Below are 25,381 nucleotides of genomic sequence, written 5' to 3'. Positions count from 1 at the left end.
GAGACAGCGACAAAGCAAAATAAATATAAAATAAATAAATATATATATATATATATATATATATATATTTTTTTTTTTTTTTTTTTTTTATAGTTTGTCGCTGTCTCCCGCGTTTGCGAGGTAGCGCAAGGAAACAGACGAAAAGAAATGGCCCAACCCCCCCCCCATACACATGTACATACACACGTCCACACACGCAAATATACATACCTACACAGCTTTCCATGGTTCACCCCGGACGCTTCACATGCCTTGATTCAATCCACTGACAGCACGTCAACCCCTGTATACCACATCGCTCCAATTCACTCTATTTCTTGCCCTCCTTTCACCCTCCTGCATGTTCAGGCCCCGATCACACAAAATCCTTTTCACTCCATCTTTCCACCTCCAATTTGGTCTCCCTCTTCTCCTCGTTCCCTCCACCTCCGACACATATATCCTCTTGGTCAATCTTTCCTCACTCATTCTCTCCATGTGCCCAAACCATTTCAAAACACCCTCTTCTGCTCTCTCAACCACGCTCTTTTTATTTCCACACATCTCTCTTACCCTTACGTTACTTACTCGATCAAACCACCTCACACCACACATTGTCCTCAAACATCTCATTTCCAGCACATCCATCCTCCTGCGCACAACTCTATCCATAGCCCACGCCTCGCAACCATACAACATTGTTGGAACCACTATTCCTTCAAACATACCCATTTTTGCTTTCCGGGATAATGTTCTCGACTTCCACACATTTTTCAAGGCTCCCAAAATTTTCGCCCCCTCCCCCACCCTATGATCCACTTCCGCTTCCATGGTTCCATCCGCTGACAGATCCACTCCCAGATATCTAAAACACTTCACTTCCTCCAGTTTTTCTCCATTCAAACTCACCTCCCAATTGACTTGACCCTCAACCCTACTGTACCTAATAACCTTGCTCTTATTCACATTTACTCTTAACTTTCTTCTTCCACACACTTTACCAAACTCCGTCACCAGCTTCTGCAGTTTCTCACATGAATCCGCCACCAGCGCTGTATCATCAGCGAACAACAACTGACTCACTTCCCAAGCTCTCTCATCCCCAACAGACTTCATACTTGCCCCTCTTTCCAAAACTCTTGCATTTACCTCCCTAACAACCCCATCCATAAACAAATTAAACAACCATGGAGACATCACACACCCCTGCCGCAAACCTACATTCACTGAGAACCAATCACTTTCCTCTCTTCCTACACGTACACATGCCTTACATCCTCGATAAAAACTTTTCACTGCTTCTAACAACTTGCCTCCCACACCATATATTCTTAATACCTTCCACAGAGCATCTCTATCAACTCTATCATATATATATATATATATATATATATATATATATATATATATATATATATATATAATTTTTTTTTTTTTTTTAAAAAGTATTCACCATTTCCTGCGTTAGCGAGGTAGCGTTAGGAACAGAGGACTGGGCCTTTTTTGGAATATCCTCACCTGGCCCCCTCTGTTCCTTCTACGACACGCAGGGAATACGTGGGAAGTATTCTTAATCCCCTATCCCCAGGGATAATATATATATATATATATTTTTTTTTTTTTTTTTTTTTTTTTTTTTTTTATACTTTGTCGCTGTCTCCCGCGTTTGCGAGGTAGCGCAAGGAAACAGACGAAAGAAATGGCCCAACCCCCCCCCCATACACATGTACATACACACGTCCACACACGCAAATATACATACCTACACAGCTTTCCATGGTTTACCCCAGACGCTTCACATGCCTTGCTTCAATCCACTGACAGCACGTCAACCCCGGTATACCACATGACTCCAATTCACTCTATTTCTTGCCCTCCTTTCACCCTCCTGCATGTTCAGGCCCCGATCACACAAAATCTTTTTCACTCCATCTTTCCACCTCCAATTTGGTCTCCCTCTTCTCCTCGTTCCCTCCACCTCCGACACATATATCCTCTTGGTCAATCTCTCCTCACTCATTCTCTCCATGTGCCCAAACCATTTCAAAACACCCTCTTCTGCTCTCTCAACCACGCTCTTTTTATTTCCACACATCTCTCTTACCCTTACGTTACTTACTCGATCAAACCACCTCACACCACACATTGTCCTCAAACATCTCATTTCCAGCACATCCATCCTCCTGCGCACATCTCTATCCATAGCCCACGCCTCGCAACCATACAGCATTGTTGGAACCACTATTCCCTCAAACATACCCATTTTTGCTTTCCGAGATAATGTTCTCGACTTCCACACATTTTTCAAGGCTCCCAAAATTTTCGCCCCCTCCCCCACCCTATGATCCACTTCCGCTTCCATGGTTCCATCCGCTGACAGATCCACTCCCAGATATCTAAAACACTTCACTTCCTCCAGTTTTTCTCCATTCAAACTCACCTCCCAATTGACTTGACCCTCACCCCTACTGTACCTAATAACCTTGCTCTTATTCACATTTACTCTCAACTTTCTTCTTCCACACACTTTACCAAACTCAGTCACCAGCTTCTGCAGTTTCTCACATGAATCAGCCACCAGCGCTGTATCATCAGCGAACAACAATTGACTCACTTCCCAAGCTCTCTCATCCCTCATCTCTCATTTTTTATTGTAATGCAATAATATTTTTTTTTTTTCCACAGGTACTGTGAACGGTATCATACGGGGAAACTTCTGTTTAATAAACACAAGGATATAACTGGATATCTGTCAGAAAAGCTACAGTGTGAACCGCAAATGGTTGAGAGACTTTTTCAAAGTAATTCATTATTGAAAAAAATTCACATTACCAAGTTTGAGAGAGTCTTCAATCTTCTGTTCTCTGAGGGACTCACACCCGAAGAAATCAGGTATGTTGTATGCTTCCAGGAGGTCCTGGTTAAAGACAGAGATAAAGTGTTCATGTATTGCCAAGAAGGAAACGTGCCAAATTCTTTCTGAAAATTTCAGACACTTTGGCAGTGTACTTTTAATGGAGGATGAGATTTATTTTTTTTCTTAATTCATGTGCCATTTAGCCATGATAAGAGAACTTAGTACACCGAGTTTATGGTGAGGCCAGTACTAAATTGCTGTGCTGCCAGTTTGACATTTAAGTGAAAGACACAACTGTTTAAAACTTAACAACATAGCACTGATGACAAAGCAATCCTAAGAAGTATGAATTATGGTCAGTGTTAGCTGTGAATTTATTAACATCTACTATACATGTTAAAGCTTGAAAGTATTAGTGTTTTCTGCAATGGGCTGGCAGAGTTATATACTTGACTAATTTCTCAGATTTTTCCTTAGCACGGAAGTAAGCTGTGGATACAACAATTAGCATAATCAGTGAGATTGTTTGGACTATAACTTGGGTCCTTATATTATGACAAGGTCCCTGCCATGGAAATCAGTTATTTTAGTCTGTCAGTGCATGAGTCCCTTGAAAACCATACTTAATGAATAATTGGAAGGACTGTTCTGATCTAAGAAATGTGGGATATTGTAAAACACTTATAAAATTAATCATACCTATGAAAACCTTGCCTGTCTGATGATGAGGAGGGCTATGCAATATGGAAAAATGTAGGTTAATGTATAGTTCCAGGAATGGATGAAGGCAAGCATGAATATATATATATATATTTTTTTTTTTTTCTTGCTTTGTCGCTGTCTCCCGCGTTTGCGAGGTAGCGCAAGGAAACAGACGAAAGAAATGGCCCAACCCACCCCCATACACATGTATATACATACGTCCACACACGCAAATATACATACCTACACAGCTTTCCATGGTTTACCCCAGACGCTTCATATGCCCTGATTCAACCCACTGACAGCACATCAATCCCCGGTATACCACATCGATCCAATTCACTCTATTCCTTGCCCTCCTTTCACCCTCCTGCATGTTCAGGCCCCGATCACACAAAATCTTTTTCACTCCATCTTTCCACCTCCAATTTGGTCTCCCACTTCTCGTTCCCTCCACCTCCGACACATATATCCTCTTGGTCAATCTTTCCTCACTCATTCTCTCCATGTGCCCAAACCATTTCAAAACACCCTCTTTTGCTCTCTCAACCACGCTCTTTTTATTTCCACACATCTCTCTTAGCCTTACGTTACTCACTCGATCAAACCACCTCACACCACACATTGTCCTCAAACATCTCATTTCCAGCACATCCATCCTCCTGCGCACAACTCTATCCATAGCCCACGCCTCGCAACCATACAACATTGTTGGAACCACTATTCCTTCAAACACACCCACTCTTGCTCTCCGAGACAACGTTCTCGACCTCCACACACCCCCCAAGGCCCCCAGAACTTTCGCCCCCTCCCCCACCCCATGATCCACCCCCGCCCCCATATATATATATATATATATATATATATATATATATATATATATATATATATATATATATATATATTATTTATTTATTTATTTTGCTTTGTCGCTGTCTCCTGCGTTAGCAAGGTAGCGTAAGCAAACAGACGAAAGAATGGCCCAATCCACCCACATACACATGTATATACATACACGTCCACACAAGCAAATATACATACCTATATATCTCAATATATATATATATATATATATATATATATCCTTGGGGATAGGGGAGAAAGAATACTTTCCACGTAGTCCCTGCGTGTCGTAGAAGGCGACTAAAAGGGGAGGGAGCGGGGGGCTGGATATCCTCCCCTCTTGTTTTTTTTTTTAATTTTCCAAAAGAAGGAACAGAGAAGGGGGCCAGGTGAGGATATTCCCTCAGAGGCCCAGTCCACTGTTCTTAACGCTACCTTGCTAATGCGGGAAATGGCGAATAGTTTGAAAGAAAAGAAAGATATATATATGTATATATATATATATATATATATAAGAAAATAGTGAAGTTGGAGAAAAATGTAGCTTAGACATTGAAGCTTATTGATTCAGTGGTGAAATTGATGAAAACTGCTATTGACGTTTGTGTGAATAAATTGTACATTTCCTTTTCCATAGCCAGAGGTTGAACCATTATGTGACGTTCATTTTTTCATTCATTTCAAGCTAAAAGTTTGTTTTCTAAATTTTCTTACATTTTTCATATGTATATATATGTATGTGTGTGTGTGTGTGTATGTGCGTATGTGTGTGGATGTATGTGTGTGTGTGTGTGTATATATATATATATATTATCCCTGGGGATAGGGGTGAAAGAATACTTCCCACGTATTCGCGTGTCGTAGAAAGCGACTAGAGGGGACGGGAGCGGGGGGCCGGAAATCCTCCCCTCCTTGTATTAACTTTCTAAAATGGGAAACAGAAGAAGGAGTCACGCGGGGAGTGCTCATCCTCCTCGAAGGCTCAGAGTGGGGTGCCTAAATGTGTGTGGATGTAACCAAGATGTGAAAAAAGGAGAGATAGGTAGTATGTTTGAGGAAAGGAACCTGGATGTTTTGGCTCTGAGTGAAACGAAGCTCAAGGCTAAAGGGGAAGAGTGGTTTGGAAATGTCTGGGGAGTGAAGTCAGGGGTTAGTGAAAGGACAAGAGCAAGGGAAGGAGTAGCAATACTCCTGAAACAGGAGTTGTGGGAGTATGTGATAGAATGTAAGAAAGTAAATTCTCGATTAATATGGGTAAAATTGAAAGTTGATGGAGAGAGGTGGGTGATTATTGGTGCATATGCACCTGGGCATGAGAAGAAAGATCATGAGAGGCAAGTGTTTTGGGAGCAGCTAAATGAGTGTGTTAGCGGTTTTGATGCACGAGACCGGGTTATAGTGATGGGTGATTTGAATGCAAAGGTGAGTAATGTGGCAGTTGAGGGAATAATTGGTATGCATGGGGTGTTCAGTGTTGTAAATGGAAATGGTGAAGAGCTTGTAGATTTATGTGCTGAAAAAGGACTGATGATTGGGAATACCTGGTTTAAAAAGCGAGATATACATAAGTATACTTATGTAAGTAGGAGAGATGGCCAGAGAGCGTTATTGGATTACGTGTTAATTGACAGGCGTGCGAAAGAGAGACTTTTGGATATCAATGTGCTGAGAGGTGCAACTGGAGGGATGTCTGATCATTATCTTGTGGAGGCTAAGGTGAAGATTAGTATGGGTTTTCAGAAAAGAAGAGTGAATGTTGGGGTGAAGAAGGTGGTGAGAGTAAGTGAGCTTGGGAAGGAGACCTGTGTGAGGAAGTATCAGGATAGACTGTGTACAGAATGGAAAAAGGTGAGAACAATGGAAGTAAGGGGAGTGGGGGAGGAATGGGATGTATTTAGGGAATCAGTGATGGATTGCGCAAAAGATGCTTGTGGCATGAGAAGAGTGGGAGGTGGGCTGTTTAGAAAGGGTAGTGAGTGGTGGGATGAAGAAGTAAGAGTATTAGTGAAAGAGAAGAGAGAGGCATTTGGACGATTTTTGCAGGGAAAAAATGCAATTGAGTGGGAGAAGTATAAAAGAAAGAGACAGGAGGTCAAGAGAAAGGTGCATGAGGTGAAAAAAAGGGCAAATGAGAGTTGGGGTGAGAGACTATCAGTAAATTTTAGGGAGAATAAAAAGATGTTCTGGAAGGAGGTAAATAGGGTGCGTAAGACAAGGGAGCAAATGGGAACTTCAGTGAAGGGCGTAAATGGGGAGGTGATAACAAGTAGTGGTGATATGAGGAGATGGAATGAGTATTTTGAAGGTTTGTTGAATGTGTCTGATGACAGAGTGGCAGATATAGGGTGTTTGGGTCGAGGTGGTGTGCAAAGTGAGAGGGTTAGGGAAAATGATTTGGTAAACAGAGAAGAGGTAGTAAAAGCTTTGCAGAAGATGAAAGCCGGCAAGGCAGCAGGTTTGGATGGTATTGCAGTGGAATTTATTAAAAAAGGGGGTGACTGTATTGTTGACTGGTTGGTAAGGTTATTTAATGTATGTATGACTCATGGTGAGGTGCCTGAGGATTGGCGGAATGCGTGTATAGTGCCATTGTACAAAGGCAAAGGGGATAAGAGTGAGTGCTCAAATTACAGAGGTATAAGTTTGTTGAGTATTCCTGGTAAATTATATGGGAGGGTATTGATTGAGAGGGTGAAGGCATGTACAGAGCATCAGATTGGGGAAGAGCAGTGTGGTTTCAGAAGTGGTAGAGGATGTGTGGTTCAGGTGTTTGCTTTGAAGAATGTATGTGAGAAATACTTAGAAAAGCAAATGGATTTGTATGTAGCATTTATGGATCTGGAGAAGGCATATGATAGAGTTGATAGAGATGCTCTGTGGAAGGCAAGTTGTTAGAAGCAGTGAAAAGTTTTTATCGAGGATGTAAGGCATGTGTACGTGTAGGAAGAGAGGAAAGTGATTGGTTCTCAGTGAATGTAGGTTTGCGGCAGGGGTGTGTGATGTCTCCATGGTTGTTTAATTTGTTTATGGATGGGGTTGTTAGGGAGGTAAATGCAAGAGTCTTGGAAAGAGGGGCAAGTATGAAGTCTGTTGGGGATGAGAGAGCTTGGGAAGTGAGTCAGTTGTTGTTCGCTGATGATACAGCGCTGGTGGCGGATTCATGTGAGAAACTGCAGAAGCTGGTGACGGAGTTTGGTAAAGTGTGTGGAAGAAGAAAGTTAAGAGTAAATGTGAATAAGAGCAAGGTTATTAGGTACAGTAGGGTTGAGGGTCAAGTCAATTGGGAGGTGAGTTTGAATGGAGAAAAACTGGAGGAAGTGAAGTGTTTTAGATATCTGGGAGTGGATCTGTCAGCGGATGGAACCATGGAAGCGGAAGTGGATCATAGGGTGGGGGAGGGGGCGAAAATTTTGGGAGCCTTGAAAAATGTGTGGAAGTCGAGAACATTATCCCGGAAAGCAAAAATGGGTATGTTTGAAGGAATAGTGGTTCCAACAATGTTGTATGGTTGCGAGGCGTGGGCTATGGATAGAGTTGTTCACAGGAGGATGGATGTGCTGGAAGTGAGATGGTTGAGGACAATGTGTGGTGTGAGGTGGTATGATCGAGTAAGTAACGTAAGGGTAAGAGAGAGGTGTGGAAATAAAAAGAGCGTGGTTGAGAGAGCAGAAGAGGGTGTTTTGAAATGGTTTGGGCACATGGAGAGAATGAGTGAGGAAAGATTGACCAAGAGGATATATGTGTCGGAGGTGGAGGGAACGAGGAGAAGAGGGAGACCGAATTGGAGGTGGAAAGATGGAGTGAAAAGGATTTTGTGTGATCGGGGCCTGAACATGCAGGAGGGTGAAAGGAGGGCAAGGAATAGAGTGAATTGGAGCGATGTGGTATACAGGGGTTGACGTGCTGTCAGTGGATTGAATCAGGGCATGTGAAGCGTCCGGGGTAAACCATGGAAAGCTGTGTAGGTATGTATATTTGCGTGTGTGGACGTGTGTATGTACATGTGTATGGGGGGGTTGGGCCATTTCTTTCGTCTGTTTCTTTGCGCTACCTCGCAAACGCGGGAGACCGACGAGGTATAAAAAAAAAAAAAAAAAATATATATATATATATATATACATGCCTTCACCCTCTCAATCAATACCCTCCCATATAATTTACCAGGAATACTCAACAAACTTATACCTCTGTAATTTGAGCACTCACTCTTATCCCCTTTGCCTTTGTACAATGGCACTATGCACGCATTCCGCCAATCCTCAGGCACCTCACCATGAGTCATACATACATTAAATAACCTTACCAACCAGTCAACAATACAGTCACCCCCTTTTTTAATAAATTCCACTGCAATACCATCCAAACCTGCTGCCTTGCCGGCTTTCATCTTCCGCAAAGCTTTCACTACCTCTTCTCTGTTTACCAAATCATTTTCCCTAACCCTCTCACTTTGCACACCACCTCGACCAAAACACCCTATATCTGCCACTCTATCATCAAACACATTCAACAAACCTTCAAAATACTCACTCCATCTCCTTCTCACATCACCACTACTTGTTATCACCTCCCCATTTGCGCCCTTCACTGAAGTTCCCATTTGCTCCCTTGTCTTACGCACTTTATTTACCTCCTTCCAGAACATCTTTTTATTCTCCCTAAAATTTAATGATACTCTCTCACCCCAACTCTCATTTGCCCTTTTTTTCACCTCTTGCATCTTTCTCTTGACCTCCTGTCTCTTTCTTTTATACATCTCCCACTCAATTGCATTTTTTCCCTGCAAAAATCGTCCAAATGCCTCTCTCTTCTCTTTCACTAATACTCTTACTTCTTCATCCCACCACTCACTACCCTTTCTAATCAACCCACCTCCCACTCTTCTCATGCCACAAGCATCTTTTGCGCAATCCATCACTGATTCCCTAAATACATCCCATTCCTCCCCCACTCCCCTTACTTCCATTGTTCTCACCTTTTTCCATTCTGTACTCAGTCTCTCCTGGTACTTCCTCACACAGGTCTCCTTCTCAAGCTCACTTACTCTCACCACCCTCTTCACCCCAACATTCACTCTTCAGAGCATCAGATTGGGGAAGAGCAGTGTGGTTTCAGAAGTGGTAGAGGATGTGTGGATCAGGTGTTTGCTTTGAAGAATGTATGTGAGAAATACTTAGAAAAGCAAATGGATTTGTATGTAGCATTTTTGGATCTGGAGAAGGCATATGATAGAGTTGATAGAGATGCTCTGTGGAAGGTATTAAGAATATATGGTGTGGGAGGAAAGTTGTTAGAAGCAGTGAAAAGTTTTTATCGAGGATGTAAGGCATGTGTACGTGTAGGAAGAGAGGAAAGTGATTGGTTCTCAGTGAATGTAGGTTTGCGGCAGGGGTGTGTGATGTCTCCATGGTTGTTTAATTTGTTTGTGGATGGGGTTGTTAGGGAGGTAAATGCAAGAGTTTTGGAAAGAGGGGCAAGTATGAAGTCTGTTGGGGATGAGAGAGCTTGGGAAGTGAGTCAGTTGTTGTTCGCTGATGATACAGCGCTGGTGGCTGATTCATGTGAGAAACTGCAGAAGCTGGTGACTGAGTTTGGTAAAGTGTGTGGAAGAAGAAAGTTAAGAGTAAATGTGAATAAGAGCAAGGTTATTAGGTACAGTAGGGTTGAGGGTCAAGTCAATTGGGAGGTGAGTTTGAATGGAGAAAAACTGGAGGAAGTGAAGTGTTTTAGATATCTGGGAGTGGATCTGGCAGCGGATGGAACCATGGAAGCGGAAGTGGATCATAGGGTGGGGGAGGGGGCGAAAATTTTGGGGGCCTTGAAGAATGTGTGGAAGTCGAGAACATTATCTCGGAAAGCAAAAATGGGTATGTTTGAAGGAATAGTGGTTCCAACAATGTTGTATGGTTGCGAGGCGTGGGCTATGGATAGAGTTGTGCGCAGGAGGATGGATGTGCTGGAAATGAGATGTTTGAGGACATTGTGTGGTGTGAGGTGGTTTGATCGAGTGAGTAACGTAAGGGTAAGAGAGATGTGTGGAAATAGAAAGAGCGTGGTTGAGAGAGCAGAAGAGGGTGTTTTGAAATGGTTTGGGCACATGGAGAGAATGAGTGAGGAAAGATTGACCAAGAGGATATATGTGTCGGAGGTGGAGGGAACGAGGAGAAGAGGGAGACCAAATTGGAGGTGGAAAGATGGAGTGAAAAGGATTTTGTGTGATCGGGGCCTGAACATGCAGGAGGGTGAAAGGAGGGCAAGGAATAGAGTGAATTGGAGCGATGTGGTATACAGGGGTTGACGTGCTGTCAGTGGATTGAATCAAGGCATGTGAAGCGTCTGGGGTAAACCATGGAAAGCTGTGTAGGTATGTATATTTGCGTGTGTGGACGTGTGTATGTACATGTGTATGGGGGGGGGTTGGGCCATTTCTTTCATCTGTTTCCTTGCGCTACCTCGCAAACGCGGGAGACAGCGACAAAGTATAAAAAAAAAAAAAAAAAAAAAAAAAAAAAAAAAATATATATATATATATATATATATATATATATATATATATATATATCTGTGTATTTGTATGTATGTGTAAATGATATGTACATGTATATGTATATGAGTGGATGGGCCATTGTTTGTTTGTTTCCTGGCACAACCTTTCTAACACAGGAAACCGATCAAATATAATAATAATAATGTATATATATATATATATATATATATATATATATATATATATATATATAGTGTTAATAGGATGGCCTTGATTAGGGCCTCAGATAACAACAAATAAGAATACTAGGTAGGAGCATTAGGTAGAAGTAGTGGATTGGAACATTAGGCATGAGCACTTTGAAGATACATTAAATTGAAGTAGTTGTTAGGAAACACTGCACTAGAGTTGTCTTCTGCCAGTGGTGTGTTAAGGATGAGGCATAAAGGCTAGGAAGCAGCACTTGAGTTCACTAGTTATGGAGACACTTTTGCTGTGGTCAACCCCTTGAGAGAGTTCATAAAGGGAACAGGCATCAGAGATATAGATAGTGTTATCTTTATGCCTACATCAGATTATTAATTTTAAAAGCAGTCAAAATATTAATCTTCATAATTCAGTGTTTCATACCGAGTTGTTTTTTCATTCGCAGATCTTGTATGAGAGTGTTCCAGTATTCTGACACAAGAACAGCAGAGAGAATCCAGGAACTGAAGAAGATTGGATATTTTCCATTTCCCTTAATTATTTTATGCAAAACACCTAACCAGTTTAAAAATGTTATTACCCAGTACAAAAATCAGCATAATATACAGTACCATAAGCAAGTCAAACTTTGAAACAAAGTTTGGATATTATTGTCGTAATGTTTAATGTATAGATTTCATGATTTGTAAAGCTTCAAAAAAAAAAAATTGCAAGGCACAAAAAATGTCATATAGGGAAGGTTAGTAGTATTGCTATGTCAAAATGGGGGTATTGTAACTCTGTTTTGTATGGCCTGTGTCCACATTCAGAAGTACTGTATATTTAGATTATTTTTTTGGACTGAGTGATAAGCCATCCATTTTTTTTTTTTTTTTTTTTAGAAAAAAAATGCCAGTATGTGTATAAATTTTTTTAACCTTCCTGGCTCCTTAATTAAGGCAAGGAGGTAGGGCAGCTCATTTCTTCAGCCATTCCTTTAGTAGGACAACGGCTTTATTTTTTTTTAATGGTAACTGTTTTAATATCTGATTAGAGCATCTTTCAGCCAATATCATGTCAAAGTTAGAGTACAAGAAAAATAATGAAATCTGTTATAGTTCACTAAGCATATGTAGACCTGACTCTTGAAGAATGAGTTATAAGGAAAGGCAAGAAAAGAAAGAGAATTCCACAGCTTTGCTTCAGATGTGACATTTGTGTACTATTTCCTTAAAATATGAGCATGTTTTTTTTTGAAAAAACATAACCAAAGTCACAAAGTCATTTGGAAATGCTTGGGTAAGCCTTGCAGTTTGCTTAAGTTAGGTCTTGCCTGGTTAATTAAATTAAGATTAGAGCATCTCTTAGGTTTAAGGAACCACTTTCGTGGCAGATCCACTGATGTTTTTTTTGGAGGAATTTGTTCATGATGAAAAATAAGGATCCTACAGACAGCAGGAATTATTCCTGAATAAAGCATTGTTTATGTTTGTTTTTCTCCATGCCTCAAATTATTCAGCTTCAATAGTAAAATAATGCCGTACAAAATCACTATTTATTTTTTGAAAAGTGTAGAAATTTATGAATGAGGAAAAAGGTGTTAGTTTTTCTCCATGCCTCAAATTATTCAGTTTCAATAGTAAAATAATGCAGTACAAAATAACTACATTTATTTTTTTGAAAACAGTGGAGAAATTTATGAATGAGGAAAAAGGCATTATCTTTCTTCATTATATGCATCATCACACCACTTCTGTTTTGTTAGGGTGGATCAGGTACTTACAGCCTCTGAACTTGATAATACACATCCTCCCTTCATGCCTAGGGTGTCTAAATGAAAGATACCCACAGTGATAGAAATGTCTCCTACTTTTTCACATCACGCACTGTCAGTGACACCAGTCTCTCTCTCCATTATATCTCCATACACAAAAAGTTTCAATTACAACCAGTCCTCAATCATTACAATTTAATCCTTAACTGTAGTAAATTCTCTACATATTTCCATTTCAAATGGTGTATCTCTCTTCCTACCATCTACCGCACAGTTTTATTGTCATATCTTAAGACCAACCTGTCATCTGCATTACATTCTACAAAACCAAAGACTCTAAAGACCTATCAATGTCTCTCATTTTTCCATGCCATATGACTCGTTTCACATCATTCTGTCTATCCTCTTAATTTCAACAACTGCATGTTATCCATGCTTGATGTTCCTACCCTCAACTTGTCCTGACATAATACAGAGTTTATATCTATACACCAGCACCAGTAGTACTAATCCTTATTGCAAACTTCTTAAATCTTTCTTTTAAACCTGAGCTCTCATTGAACCCGAATTTTTAACCCTTGCAGGATCTTGCTTTCAACTCGGCTTTCCCAACATCATCCTTTTTTTTAGACTTTATTCCTAAGTATTTAAACTTGATCACAACCTCTAGTTCTTCATTGGACAAACTGACCTTAAATAATCATCTTCTAACCCTATCAAAAACTATGCCATACTCTTATCCATTGTTTGCATTCACCTTCAGCATTTATCCTACATACATCACCAAAACTGCCCACCATTCTGTCCAACTTCGCCTTTGATTTAGTAAACCACATATCACAAATTTTAATCTTCTCTCAGTAGTTAAGTGTTAAGCCACAAATAATCCATAGTACTTAATGTCCCAGCTATAGTGAAATAATATAGTGTTAATGTGAAAGGCAGCTTAAGGGTGATTTATCATTTTGGAAGAGAATTGTGTGCATGGGTATATATGTATGTGTCTGTGTGTGTATATATATGTGTACATTGAGATGTATAGGTATGTATATTTGCGTGTGTGGACGTGTATGTGTATACATTGTGTATGGGGGTGGGTTGGGTCATTTCTTTCGTCTGTTTCCTTGCGCTACCTCGCAAACGCGGGAGACAGCGGAAAAAAAAAAAAAAAAAAAGGATATCAGAATAGACTTTTGTCTTGTTAAGGAAGTAGTAGCAATGTTGGAAGTGTATAAGAGTAGTGGGTTTTAGAGTGGTAGATACTGATATATTTATGGCCATCACAGGAAATTTTCCTCCAAATCTTTCGGACATGAATAAGACGAACATGAAAAGGTTACAGTATGTCTGACACAGTAGCTAGCAGATGCAATAAAGGGAATCTGATCAAGGTAATGAGATAATGAATGCAAGGGATGTTGCTCATCCTAGATGGCAGCAGCTGTTGGAGGCAAATTACATCTGGAAGGCAATAAATATGAAAGCTGTAATTACAGACATGAATGCAACTAAAAACAGTATATTATATTTTGCTTTGTCACTGTCTCCCGCGTTAACGAGGTAGCGCAAGGAAACAGACGAAAGAATGGCCCAACCCATCCACATACACATGTATATACATACACGTCCACACACGCAAATATACATGCCTATACATCTCAGCGTATACATATATATACACACACACAGACATATACATATATACACATGTACATAATTCATACTGTCTGCCTTTATTCATTCCCATCGCCACCCCGCCACACATGAAATAACAACCCCCTCCCCCTCATGCGCGCGAGGTAGCGCTAGGAATTCAACAAAGGCCCCATTCGTTCACACTCAGTCTCTAGCTGTCATGTAATAATGCACCGAAACCACAGCTCCCTTTCCACATCCAGGCTCCACAGAACTTTCCATAGTTTACCCCAGATGCTTCACATGCCCTGGTTCAATCCAATGACAGCATGTCGACCCCGGTATACCACATCGTTCCAATTCACTCTATTCCTTGCACGCCTTTCACCCTCCTGCAGGTTCAGGCCCCGATCACTCAAAATCTTTTTCACTCCATCTTTCCACCTCCAATTTGGTTTCTCACTTCTCCTCGTTCCCTTCACCTCTGACACATATATCCTCTTGGTCAATCTTTCCTCACTCATTCTCTCCATGTTACCAAACCATTTCAAAGCACCCTTTTCTGCTCTCTCAACCACACTCTTTTTATTACCACACATCTCTCTTATCCTATTATTACTTACTCGATCAAACCACCTCACACCACACATTGTCCTTAAACATCTCATTTCCAGCACATCCACCCTCCTCCGCACAACTCTATCCATAACCCACACCTCGCAACCATACAACATTGTTGGAACCGCTATTCCTTCAAACATACCCATTTTTGCTTTCCGAGATAATGTTCTTGACTTCCACACATTCTTCAACGCTCCCAGAATTTTCGCCCCCTCCCCCACCCTATGATTCACTTCCGCTTCCATGGTTCCATCCACAGCCAAATCCACTCCCAGATATCTAAAACACTTCACTTCCTCCAGTTTTTCTGCATTCAAGCTTACCTCCCAGTTGACTTGACCCTCAACCCTACTGTACCTAATAACCTTGCTCTTATTAACATTTACTCTCAACTTTCTTCCTTCACACACTTTACCAAACTCAATCACCAGCTTCTGCAGTTTCTCACATGAATCAGCCACCTGCGCTGTATCATCAGTTAACAACAACTGACTCACTTCCCAAGCTCTCTCATCCACAACAGACTGCATACTTGCCCCTCTTTCCAAAACTCTTGCATTCACCTCCCTAACAACCCCATCCATAAATTAATTAAACAACCATGGAGACATCACACACCCCTGCCACAAACCTACATTCACTGAGAACCAATCACTTTCCTCTCTTCCTACACGTACACATGCCTTACATCCTCGATAAAAACTTTTCTCTGCTTCTAACAACTTGCCTCCCACACCATATATTCTTAATACCTTCCACAGAGCATCTCTATCAACTCTCATATGCCTTCTCCGGATCCATAAATGCTACATACAAATCCATTTGCTTTTCTAAGATTTCTCGCATACATTCTTCAAAGCAAACACCTGATCCACACATCCTCTACCACTTCTGAAACCACACTGCTCTTCCCCAATCTGATGCTCTGTACATGCCTTCACCCTCTTAATCAATACCCTCCCATATAATTTACCAGGAATACTCAACAAACTTATACCTCTGTAATTTGAGCACTCATCTTTGTCCCCTTTGCCTTTGTACAATGGCACTATGCAAGCATTTCGCCAATCCTCAGGCACCTCACCATGAGTCATACATACATTAAATAACCTTACCAACCAGTCAACAATACAGTCACCCCCTTTTTTAATAAATTCCACTGCAATGCCATTCAAACCCGCTGCCTTGTCGGCTTTCATCTTCCGTAAAGCTTTTACTACCTCTTCTCTGTTTGCCAAATCATTTTCCCTAACCCTCTCACTTTGCACACCACCTCGACCAAAACACCCTATATCTGCCACTCTATCATCAAACACATGAACAAACCATCAAATACTCACTCCATCTCCTTCTCACATCACCACTACTTGTTATCACCTCCCCATTAGCCCCCTTCACTGAAGTTCCCATTTGTTCCCTTGTCTTACGCACTTTATTTACCTCCTTCCAAAACATTTTTTTATTCTCCCTAAAATTTAATGATACTCTCTCACCCCAACTCTCATTTGCCCTCTTTTTCTTCTCTAGAACCTTTCTCTTGACCTTCTGCCTCTTTCTTTTATACATCTCCCACTCATTTGCATTATTTCCCTGCAAAAATCATCCAAATGCCTCTCTCTTCTCTTTCACTAATAATCTTACTTCTCATCCCACCACCCTTTCTAATCTGCCCACCTCCCACACTTCTCATGCCACAAGCATCTTTTGCATAAGCCATCACTGCTTCCTTAAATACATCCCTTTTTCCATTCTGTACTCAGTCTCTCCTGGTACTTCCTCACACAAGTCTCCTTCCCCAGCTCACTTACTCTTTTCATAGTAAACAACCATGGTGTAATCACACACCCTTGCCGCAGACCAACCTTCACTGGGAATGATTCATTCTTCTCTCCCTACAAGTACACACTCCTTACACCCTTGATAAAAACTGCACTGCTTCTCGCAGCTTAACTCCCTCACCATATATACTCAAGACCTTCCACAAAGCATCTCTATCAACCCTGTCTTATGCCTTTTCCAGATCCATAAATGCATTGGTGCGTAAGCACCAATAATAACCCATTTCTGTCCATCCACTTACAGTTTTACCCACATTAATGTACAATTTGCTTCCTTACACTCTATCACACCCTCCCACAACTCCTGCTCTTGTCCTCTCATCAACCCATGACTTTACTCCTATGATGTTTCCAAACCATTCTACCCATTTACCCTTGAGCTCCAAATCACTCAGAGCCAGAACATCCAGGTTTCTTTCCTCAAAGATACTAACTATCTCTCCTTTCTTCTCATCTTGGTTACATCCACACACATTCAGAGCACTTTCCACGTGACTCCTTCGTCTGTTTCCAACCCCCTTTAGTCGCCTTCTACGACACGCGGGGAATACGGAGGTAGAATTCTTTCTCCCCTACCTCAGGGATAATGTTTGAGTGTGTATGGGTATGAACATATAGGTAGCACAAGGAAGAAGACGAAAGAATGGCCCAAGCCACCCACATGCACATGTATACATATGCCCACATGCTATACAAATTCATAACATAAATCACACACAGCTACATTTCACAGTACATATCACTTGCTAATCATTCCAACCACTGCCCAAATTGCACTGTCTGCATTAACATCACCATATATACAAACCTCACAAAGACTTATACCGTCTATGTTTTCAATCATAATGCATTGTGGTACCAAATACCATTTCTGTCCATCCACTTAGTTACCTTAAGTACAATTGCTCTTACACTTTACCTCCCAACTCTGCTGTCCCTACACCAACCCATGCCACTTTCACTCTTCTGAGTTTCCAACCATTCACCATATTACCTTCAAGACTCATATCACACAAGCCAAACATCCATGTCTTATTCCTCAAGATACAAAATCTCTTTCTACTCATATACCATTTCTACATCACCACATTTAAGTTTCCCACTAATTACCATTCTTGTTTCCAACCCCTTAGTCGCCTTCTCGACACGCGATAGAGTGATTCTTTCTCCCACTCAGGGTACCCTGTTTGATGTTATGGGTTGTCCATCATGTCCAAGAACAGACCAATGAATGGCTCCAATCACCACCAGACACATGTTTACATTCCCCAACATACTAACTATATTCACATTTCATCTATATCACACACACAGAGTATTACATGTACACCTTGTCTGTTTCAACCCTTTGCTGCCTTTACGCACCATCGCAGTAGAACTTCACCCTCACTCATGAAATGTTATTGTTGGGTTACACATATAGGTACACAAGAAGAAGAGAAAGCATGCCCAGCCACCACATTGCCATTTATACATTAATGCCACGACCTTCACATATAACATTAAAATTTCACTATACCTACGTTTATTCAACAAACCTTTCACATTCATATTATACTGCTCCTTATGCATTCTCAACCTGCCATAAAAACCCCCATACCAAAAGTTCTTCCTTCATTACAGGTTTTTGTTAAACCACCCATTGCCCCCTTCATGTACATCAACCCTATATGTTGAGCTGTATTCTTAACATCACTTCCTTTCATTTTAAAGCCTGTCCATTTACACATGATGACTTTATACATCAACACAAAAATTTCTCTTTTCATACATTCCTTTACATACCCCAGACCTTTTCCCATTCACCCACCCTATGGCTCACTTCAGCTCCTATGGTTCCATTTGCTTTGACATCTAAAACACACACGCTCCATAGACCCATCTCTTTTCTCTCCTAACCTTTTCTATTGAGATTTATTCTTGACTTTCTTTCATACAAACTCTCAAACTTAAACATAAGCTACTGCAATTTCTCACTTGAATTTGCCCACAAAGCTATGTCATCACCAAGCAACAACTTGCTGTATGTATCACTCATTCTTTCGTATAAGCAAGTGGTGACTACTCAATTCTTTTAAGAACCTACTATATGTCAGTGAGAGCCATGCATTAATTAAAAAGTGGTAAAGCTGTAGGAGTAAATGGGAATGCAGTTCAACTTTCAAGAAAGGGTTGCCAATGTTCTTGATTGATTGGTTTGTCAAGCTATTCAATGTTTGTATGGCTTATGGTAAGGTGCATGACATTAAAGGCAAGGGGAGCAAAAATGAACGCTTGAATTACAAAGGCACAAGCTCATATAGTGTACCTAGTCTAGGATATGGGAAAATTGTGTGTGTGCAAATGTCAAATTAGGATGAAACATGGCAACAGGAGAGGTGGAGGATGTTTACACCAGGTGTTGGCTTGAAGACTTTGTGTCAGAAATACCTGGAGAAAGAGTGAAGTGCACAAGGCATTTGTAGACCTGAAGAAATTATATGATACAGTTGACAGAGAGACCCTCTTGGTGTTACAAAACTGTTGGGAGAATGATTTTTTACCAAGAAAGCAAGGCATGTCCGAGTTGGAAGGGAGGATTTTAAGTGGTTCTCATTGAGGGTAGGTTTCTGTCTAGGATATGAGATGCCACTAAGGTTCTTTAATCTGTCTATGAACAGGGTGGTGAGGGAGATAAATGCAAGGGTTTTAGAGTGAGAGGTGGGTCTAAAGTATAATGAGGATGGGAGGTGACTCAGAAGCTGTTTACAGAAGACATGAGAAGGCTCTAGAGAGAACCTCCAGAAGATTATGACAAAGTTTAAGACAGTGTGAAAGGAGAGAGCTGGGAGTAAATAAGGACAAAAGTAAAGCAGCAAGGAGATAAGACAAGATAAATATAATGGAAGTTTGTTTGAATGGGGAGGACTTAAAGTAATTGTAGTGCTGCAGATATCTGAGAGAGGACATGATAGCAGATGGAGCCACAGGAGCTAAAATGAATCATGGGGAGAGAGGAGGGGATCAGATCCTGGGTATGAGGAATGTGTGGACAGAGGTCAGAGGAAACATGGGTGTCTGAAGGTACAAAAGTCACAGCAGTGTTGCAGGGATGCGAGTCTTGGTCCCAAAAACAGAAGTGTGTGAATATGCTGGAAATGAAATGCCTAAGGAACAATATGCTGTGTAAGGTGCGTTGATCATTTATGGAATGACTGTGCAAGTGTGGTAGTAACCCCAGCCTAATTGTGAGAGCTGACCAGGATGTGCTGAACTAATTTGGACATATTGTGAGGATGAGCAAAGAAAGTGGATCTATGTCTCAGAAGTTACGGGAGATAAGGGGGTAAAGAAAGACCAAGGAGATGGAAGGATGGAGGAAGGGAAGCATTGAGGTTTCATAGCCAGAACATAGTGAAGGGTGAGAGACATACACGGGACAGAATGTACTGGACTGGGGCAATGGACTGAGCCAGCGTATATCAAGTACTAAAGTAGGCCTTGGAATAATCTGTGACATTTGGCTACACAAAGTAGGCTCTGGTTTCCGTGCATAAAACAGCTACTGAGAGAATATATGTAAATGTGGTCATCATTCACATATTCCATATGATACCTTGCTCATGCAGGAAAAGCAATTACATATATAACAAATATTACTTACACAAATATTTCAAGCACTAGCTAACAACCAAACTTCTTGGAGAAGTTTAAATATATGCATGACATAAATAAAAATGCACGTCTACCTACTAAAAAAGTAATTAACTATTGCTTATTTCTAACATTAACACACTGATGAACAAAATGAGATCATACCTTTGTTTACATTGTACAACAATAATTTTGTTAAATGGTAAACACAAACAGCGTTTTCATTTCCCATACCTTAGAAAACAAGTAAACCACTTTACAATGGTAAAGAGGCAAAATTAAAGATTAATTTTGTAAAACTCAAACTAACTTTATTAAGTCCTAATAATCATTTGCATTTCCTACTCACAACTATCATCAAAATTCAGACAAGTTTTTTTCAGGAAAACAATGGGAAAGGAGATTAGCCTCATGCTTGCATTCTTATGGCCCCATCTACACGCACAGTCTCCGCATTCATCATGGGATTTGTTATGATTGCTTGCACCATCATGGCAAATTCATCTGGGTCACCTAAACGCTGTGGAAATGGAACAGTTTTGGCCAAGAAGGTCTGCACTTTTTCGGGCAAGTTCATCAACAAAGGTGTCTTGAACAAACCTAGGAAAAAAAAAAAAAATTATGTCCACACTAAATGCTATGGCCAAACATGCCTGAAATACAAATATACGTTAAACAGCCTAAGATAACTTGACCATAAAACATCAAGTAAAATACCCTGCGAAACAATATGCTATCTTCAAACATCAAAATCTGCATGCTAGCTAATCACAGCTTATGTTGAAAAGAGTGGCCTGGTTACATAACATAACATGATGCATTAGGGTCAGTGGATGGCAAATACATGCATCTCAATTTTTCAAGTCTTGAAACTGGTTTTATGTATCAAATCACTTAAATGATTCTTTTTTATACTTGATTGCTATTTCCATGCTAGCCAGGAAGAGACAAAGAAAGGCTGCATCTACTCACATCCATTTTCTAGCTGTCATGTGTAATCCTATGAAGAGAGTCATAGGGATAGAGCAGTAGAAGAGAAAGAATTCTACCTATGTATTCCCTGCTTGTCAAAGAAGAAGACTAAGTGGGGTGGAAACGGGGTTGAAAAATCCACCTTTTTAGCACATATTGCAGTTTCTAAAAGAATAGAATTCAAAAGATATGCTTAAAAAAATTATGCATACAAGAGGGGCACAGACACTTGCCCTCTCATTACAAATACATCCGCACTTGTTTTCAACCTAAGTGCATACTAGACAATAAAACAAATGAAATATACTGCACAGACACAACAGAACACCAAAGTGAAATGCAATAAAACCTCTGTTACCTTTACTTCAAGGCCATGAAATGTTCAATGCAATGTACATTTACAATTTCAGTTGGCAACCCTTGAATACCAAAAAGAAAAAAAAAAAAATTGAAAAGAAAAAGGTAAAAAAATATTTCAAATCACATGCTCACCATATTACAGCAATTAGTGCACCCTCCTTCTGGTGTTATGTGACACTGGTGATAATTTACAATCCCCATTTGCCTTCTGGCATGGTGCTGTGTGCTGGTCTCGCACATGAATGTATCTGTGCAACCTGGATTACTACCATGGACTATGGCTGTCAACAATTGCCTGACAGCTCCTAAAGCCAATCATATTTTGCATGAAGTGCAAGAGAAATATCTTTACATCTCAAACAGAAGGAGTTGTGCAAGAGGCTGGCTACGGGCAAGACCAAGGGAGCACTTATGAAGAACTTCAATGTCATTTGTTTATTTGTTTACATATACTGATATTTCCTCTGTAAAATATTTACAAATGTGTACAGGTTTTAGGAAAGGTAGAAGGATCAGATTTTCATGGTAAAGATGACCATGGAAAAGTATCAAGCGAAATATATAGTTTATATGGGTAATGTGTGAGATAATATGCTCTAAATCACTGAGAATGGACAATAAGAAAGCTTCAGTCCCTCTACAATCCATATGGGAGGAATTCAACCATTCCCTATGGGGAACATTGAAACCCCATAGTACAGGATCTCAGTCTGCGGGTCAGAGGATGCCACAGTCTCATGGTAGGAGTTTAGACAAAGAAAGTCATAAAATTTGTAGAATTGTGGAAGCATTAGGTGAAACAAAGGAAACGTAGTCGTTGGGAGACACCTTGAGCCACATAACATCAAAGTCTGGGGACTCAGAGTTCTTGAGGATTGCAACTGGTGTGTTGACGTTGGAATAAGCACAAGGACACCTTTGAACCAGAATTGTGAGCAAGATTAAGGTCTGATATGAATAGGAGACTAGTGAGAACATCAGTGTACATCTGTGTCTCAGAGAGATGTAAGATATTAAGAGGTACTAGACAGATGGTGTTCATATCCCAAGATGAAGAGACTGAAAGAAAAAGCACAAAGACAACATTTTCCCCTAAGACAGTCAGAAGCACACTAGGGGAAGTTGCTGTTAGCAACGCAAGGCTCAGCAATCAGATTTACGATGACTTCACCCTGAGTGTGTTGTATGCTTGTACCCACAGCAAACCTTAGCCACTTATCGCCTTTGAAAATATAAGGGGGAGGTGGACAATGTTTTTTGCAGACTTAATGGTTTGAATAATTTTTCCCAATTTCTGTATAACAGGCAACCATACTGCAACACTTTCTAATCATGGAAATATGGATGATTTACATCTTTAATCTGGTTTAAACATTGTTGAGCTGGCAAGCTAGAGACAAGCAATGCAAGACCCTAGTTGGAAGGATGATGTAACCACTCATTTCTGACTATTCTCCAGCATGAATAGCAGGCTAACCATTATAAAGGACTATCCGAAAAAGTGGAACGCATCTCAAGGATGGGACTTGTGCAGTGCCTTGCCATATTTCTCAGAAACTAGTAGAACTACTCATTCTCAAACTTTCCACAGGGAATCTTTGTCTAAAAAGGAATGATGAACACAAACTCTCTGTTTGCTTATAGGTGAGACAAATTGCATTACCAGACTCTCCCTCCATAAGCTTCCACTGAAAGTGAAGTCACCTTTGGCGAGACTGTATCACTAAGAGTACAGTCTCATCAAATAACTTCTCACTCCAAACGAGTCTTCTATTTTCTTACTACTGGTTGTAGAGAAGCCTCAGGCTGCAGGAGCCTCTGGAAAGGAAATCCTGGGCAAAACCAGAAAGGAGTCCTGGCAAAATTACAAGTAATTGAACAAACAAACAGGAACATTGACGAAGGGGGGCAAAAGGGGAAGTGGTAACAGGTCGTGATGAAGTGAGGAGATGGAGTAAGTATTTTGAAGGACTCTTAAATGTGTTTGATGATTAGGAGGTACATTTCAGGTGTTTGGGTTGGGGTGTTATGCAAATAGAGAGCGTCATGGTGAAGAGAGAACAGGTGGTAAGATGTAAAATGAAATGTGGCAAGACGGCTGGAGTGGATGGTGCTGTGGTTGAATCTATTAAGAAAGGGGATGACAGTGCTGCTGATTAGTTGGTAAGGATTTTCAATGTATGTATGGATCATGATGAGGTGCCTAAGGATTGGCAGAATGCATGTACAGTGCCACTGTATAAGGCAAGGGGGATAAAGGTGAGTGTATATATGTTGAAAGGTGTCTGGGAGGATATTGATTAAGAGGGTAGAGATGTACACAGCATCAGACTGGGGAGGAGCAGTGTGGTTTCATGAGTAGGTGAGGATGTGTGTAAGAAATACTTAGAAAAACTGATGGATTTGTATGTGGCATTCATGGATATGGAGAAAGGATAGGATAGAGTTGATAGAGATGCCTTGTAGAAGATCTTTAGAATATACGGTGTGGGAAGAAAGCTGCTAGAAGCAGTAAGCAGTCTTTATCATGAGCATAAGGCATGTATATGAGTAGGAATACTGGTGTGTGAATGGTTCCAAGCGAAGGTTGGTCTGCAGCACGGGTGTGTGATATCATCATGGTTGATAAATTTGTATATGGATGGGGTGGCAAAGGAGGTAAATGCAAGTCTTGAAAAAAGGAGCGAGTATACAGTCTATGGGGGATGAGATGGCCTAGCAAGCGAGTCAGCTGTGGTCTGATGATACATCACTGGTGGCAGTTTCGAGTTTGAAGTTGCAGAAGGCAGTGATTGAGTTTGGAAGACTGTGTGACAGGAGAAATTTGAGAGTAAATGTGAATAAAAGCAAGTTTATTAGGTTCAGCAAAATCAAGGGACAGGTTAGTTGGGGTGTGAGTCTGAATGGACAAAAACCTGGAGGAAGTGAAGTGTTTTAAGTACCTGTAGTGGGTATGACAGTGAATGGAACCATGGAAGTGGAGGTGAGTCATATGGTGGGGGAGGGGGTGAAGGTCCTGGAAACACTGAAGAATGCGAGGAAAGAAAGAACATTACGTGGGTGAGCAAAAATGGGTATGTCTGAAGGTACAGTAATCCTAACAATATTACATGGATGTGAGGCATGGGATATAGATGAGGCTGTGCAAGGCTGGTGCATGTGCTGGAAATGAAATGTTTGACATTATATGGTGTGAAGCGGTTTGACTGAGAATGTAATGATAGTTTGAGAGAAGTGTAGTAATAAAAAGAGTGGTTGAGAAAGCTGAAGAGGGTGTGCCGAAATGATGGTTTGGACATATGGAGAGAATGAGTGACGAAAGGGTAACAAAGAGGACACATCTGTCATAAGTGAAGGGCACAAGGAAAATAGGGAGACCAAATTGGAGGGGGAAGGAGGGAGTGAAAAAGATTTTGAACGATCAGGGCCTGCTCATGCAAGATGCATGCATGGAAGAGAAGTTTTGGAACTCTTTACCTTCTTATGTCTTTTCT

At 40.7% G+C, this 25,381-nt stretch overlaps 2 protein-coding genes across 3 annotated transcripts in view; one reads left to right on the top strand and one right to left on the bottom strand.

The window, feature by feature from the left end:
• The window catches only part of LOC139749394 (transcription termination factor, mitochondrial-like), an 86,252-nt gene extending 70,297 nt beyond the window's left edge, over nucleotides 1–15,955 (top strand). For both annotated transcript variants that reach the window (XM_071663201.1, XM_071663200.1), the window contains exons 8-9: nucleotides 2,665–2,871; nucleotides 11,521–15,955. In XM_071663201.1, coding sequence (XP_071519302.1) covers nucleotides 2,665–2,871; nucleotides 11,521–11,707 — 394 coding nt within the window. In that variant the 3' untranslated portion in view covers nucleotides 11,708–15,955. The remainder of the gene's footprint in view (nucleotides 1–2,664; nucleotides 2,872–11,520) is intronic.
• Nucleotides 15,956–20,844: 4,889 nt separating this feature from the next.
• scu (hydroxysteroid 17-beta dehydrogenase 10) overlaps nucleotides 20,845–25,381 on the bottom strand; it is a 34,382-nt gene continuing 29,845 nt past the window's right edge. Inside the window, exon 5 of the mRNA XM_071663199.1 lies at nucleotides 20,845–21,155. Within this exon, the coding sequence (XP_071519300.1) occupies nucleotides 20,965–21,155 (191 nt within the window). The 3' untranslated portion in view covers nucleotides 20,845–20,964. The remainder of the gene's footprint in view (nucleotides 21,156–25,381) is intronic.

Source organism: Panulirus ornatus, chromosome 7 (genome assembly GCF_036320965.1).
Source record: "Panulirus ornatus isolate Po-2019 chromosome 7, ASM3632096v1, whole genome shotgun sequence".
Taxonomy (NCBI): Eukaryota; Metazoa; Arthropoda; class Malacostraca; order Decapoda; family Palinuridae; genus Panulirus; species Panulirus ornatus.
The sequence above is the reverse complement of the archived record's forward strand: the minus strand, read 5'-3'. Positions and strand labels throughout refer to the sequence as shown.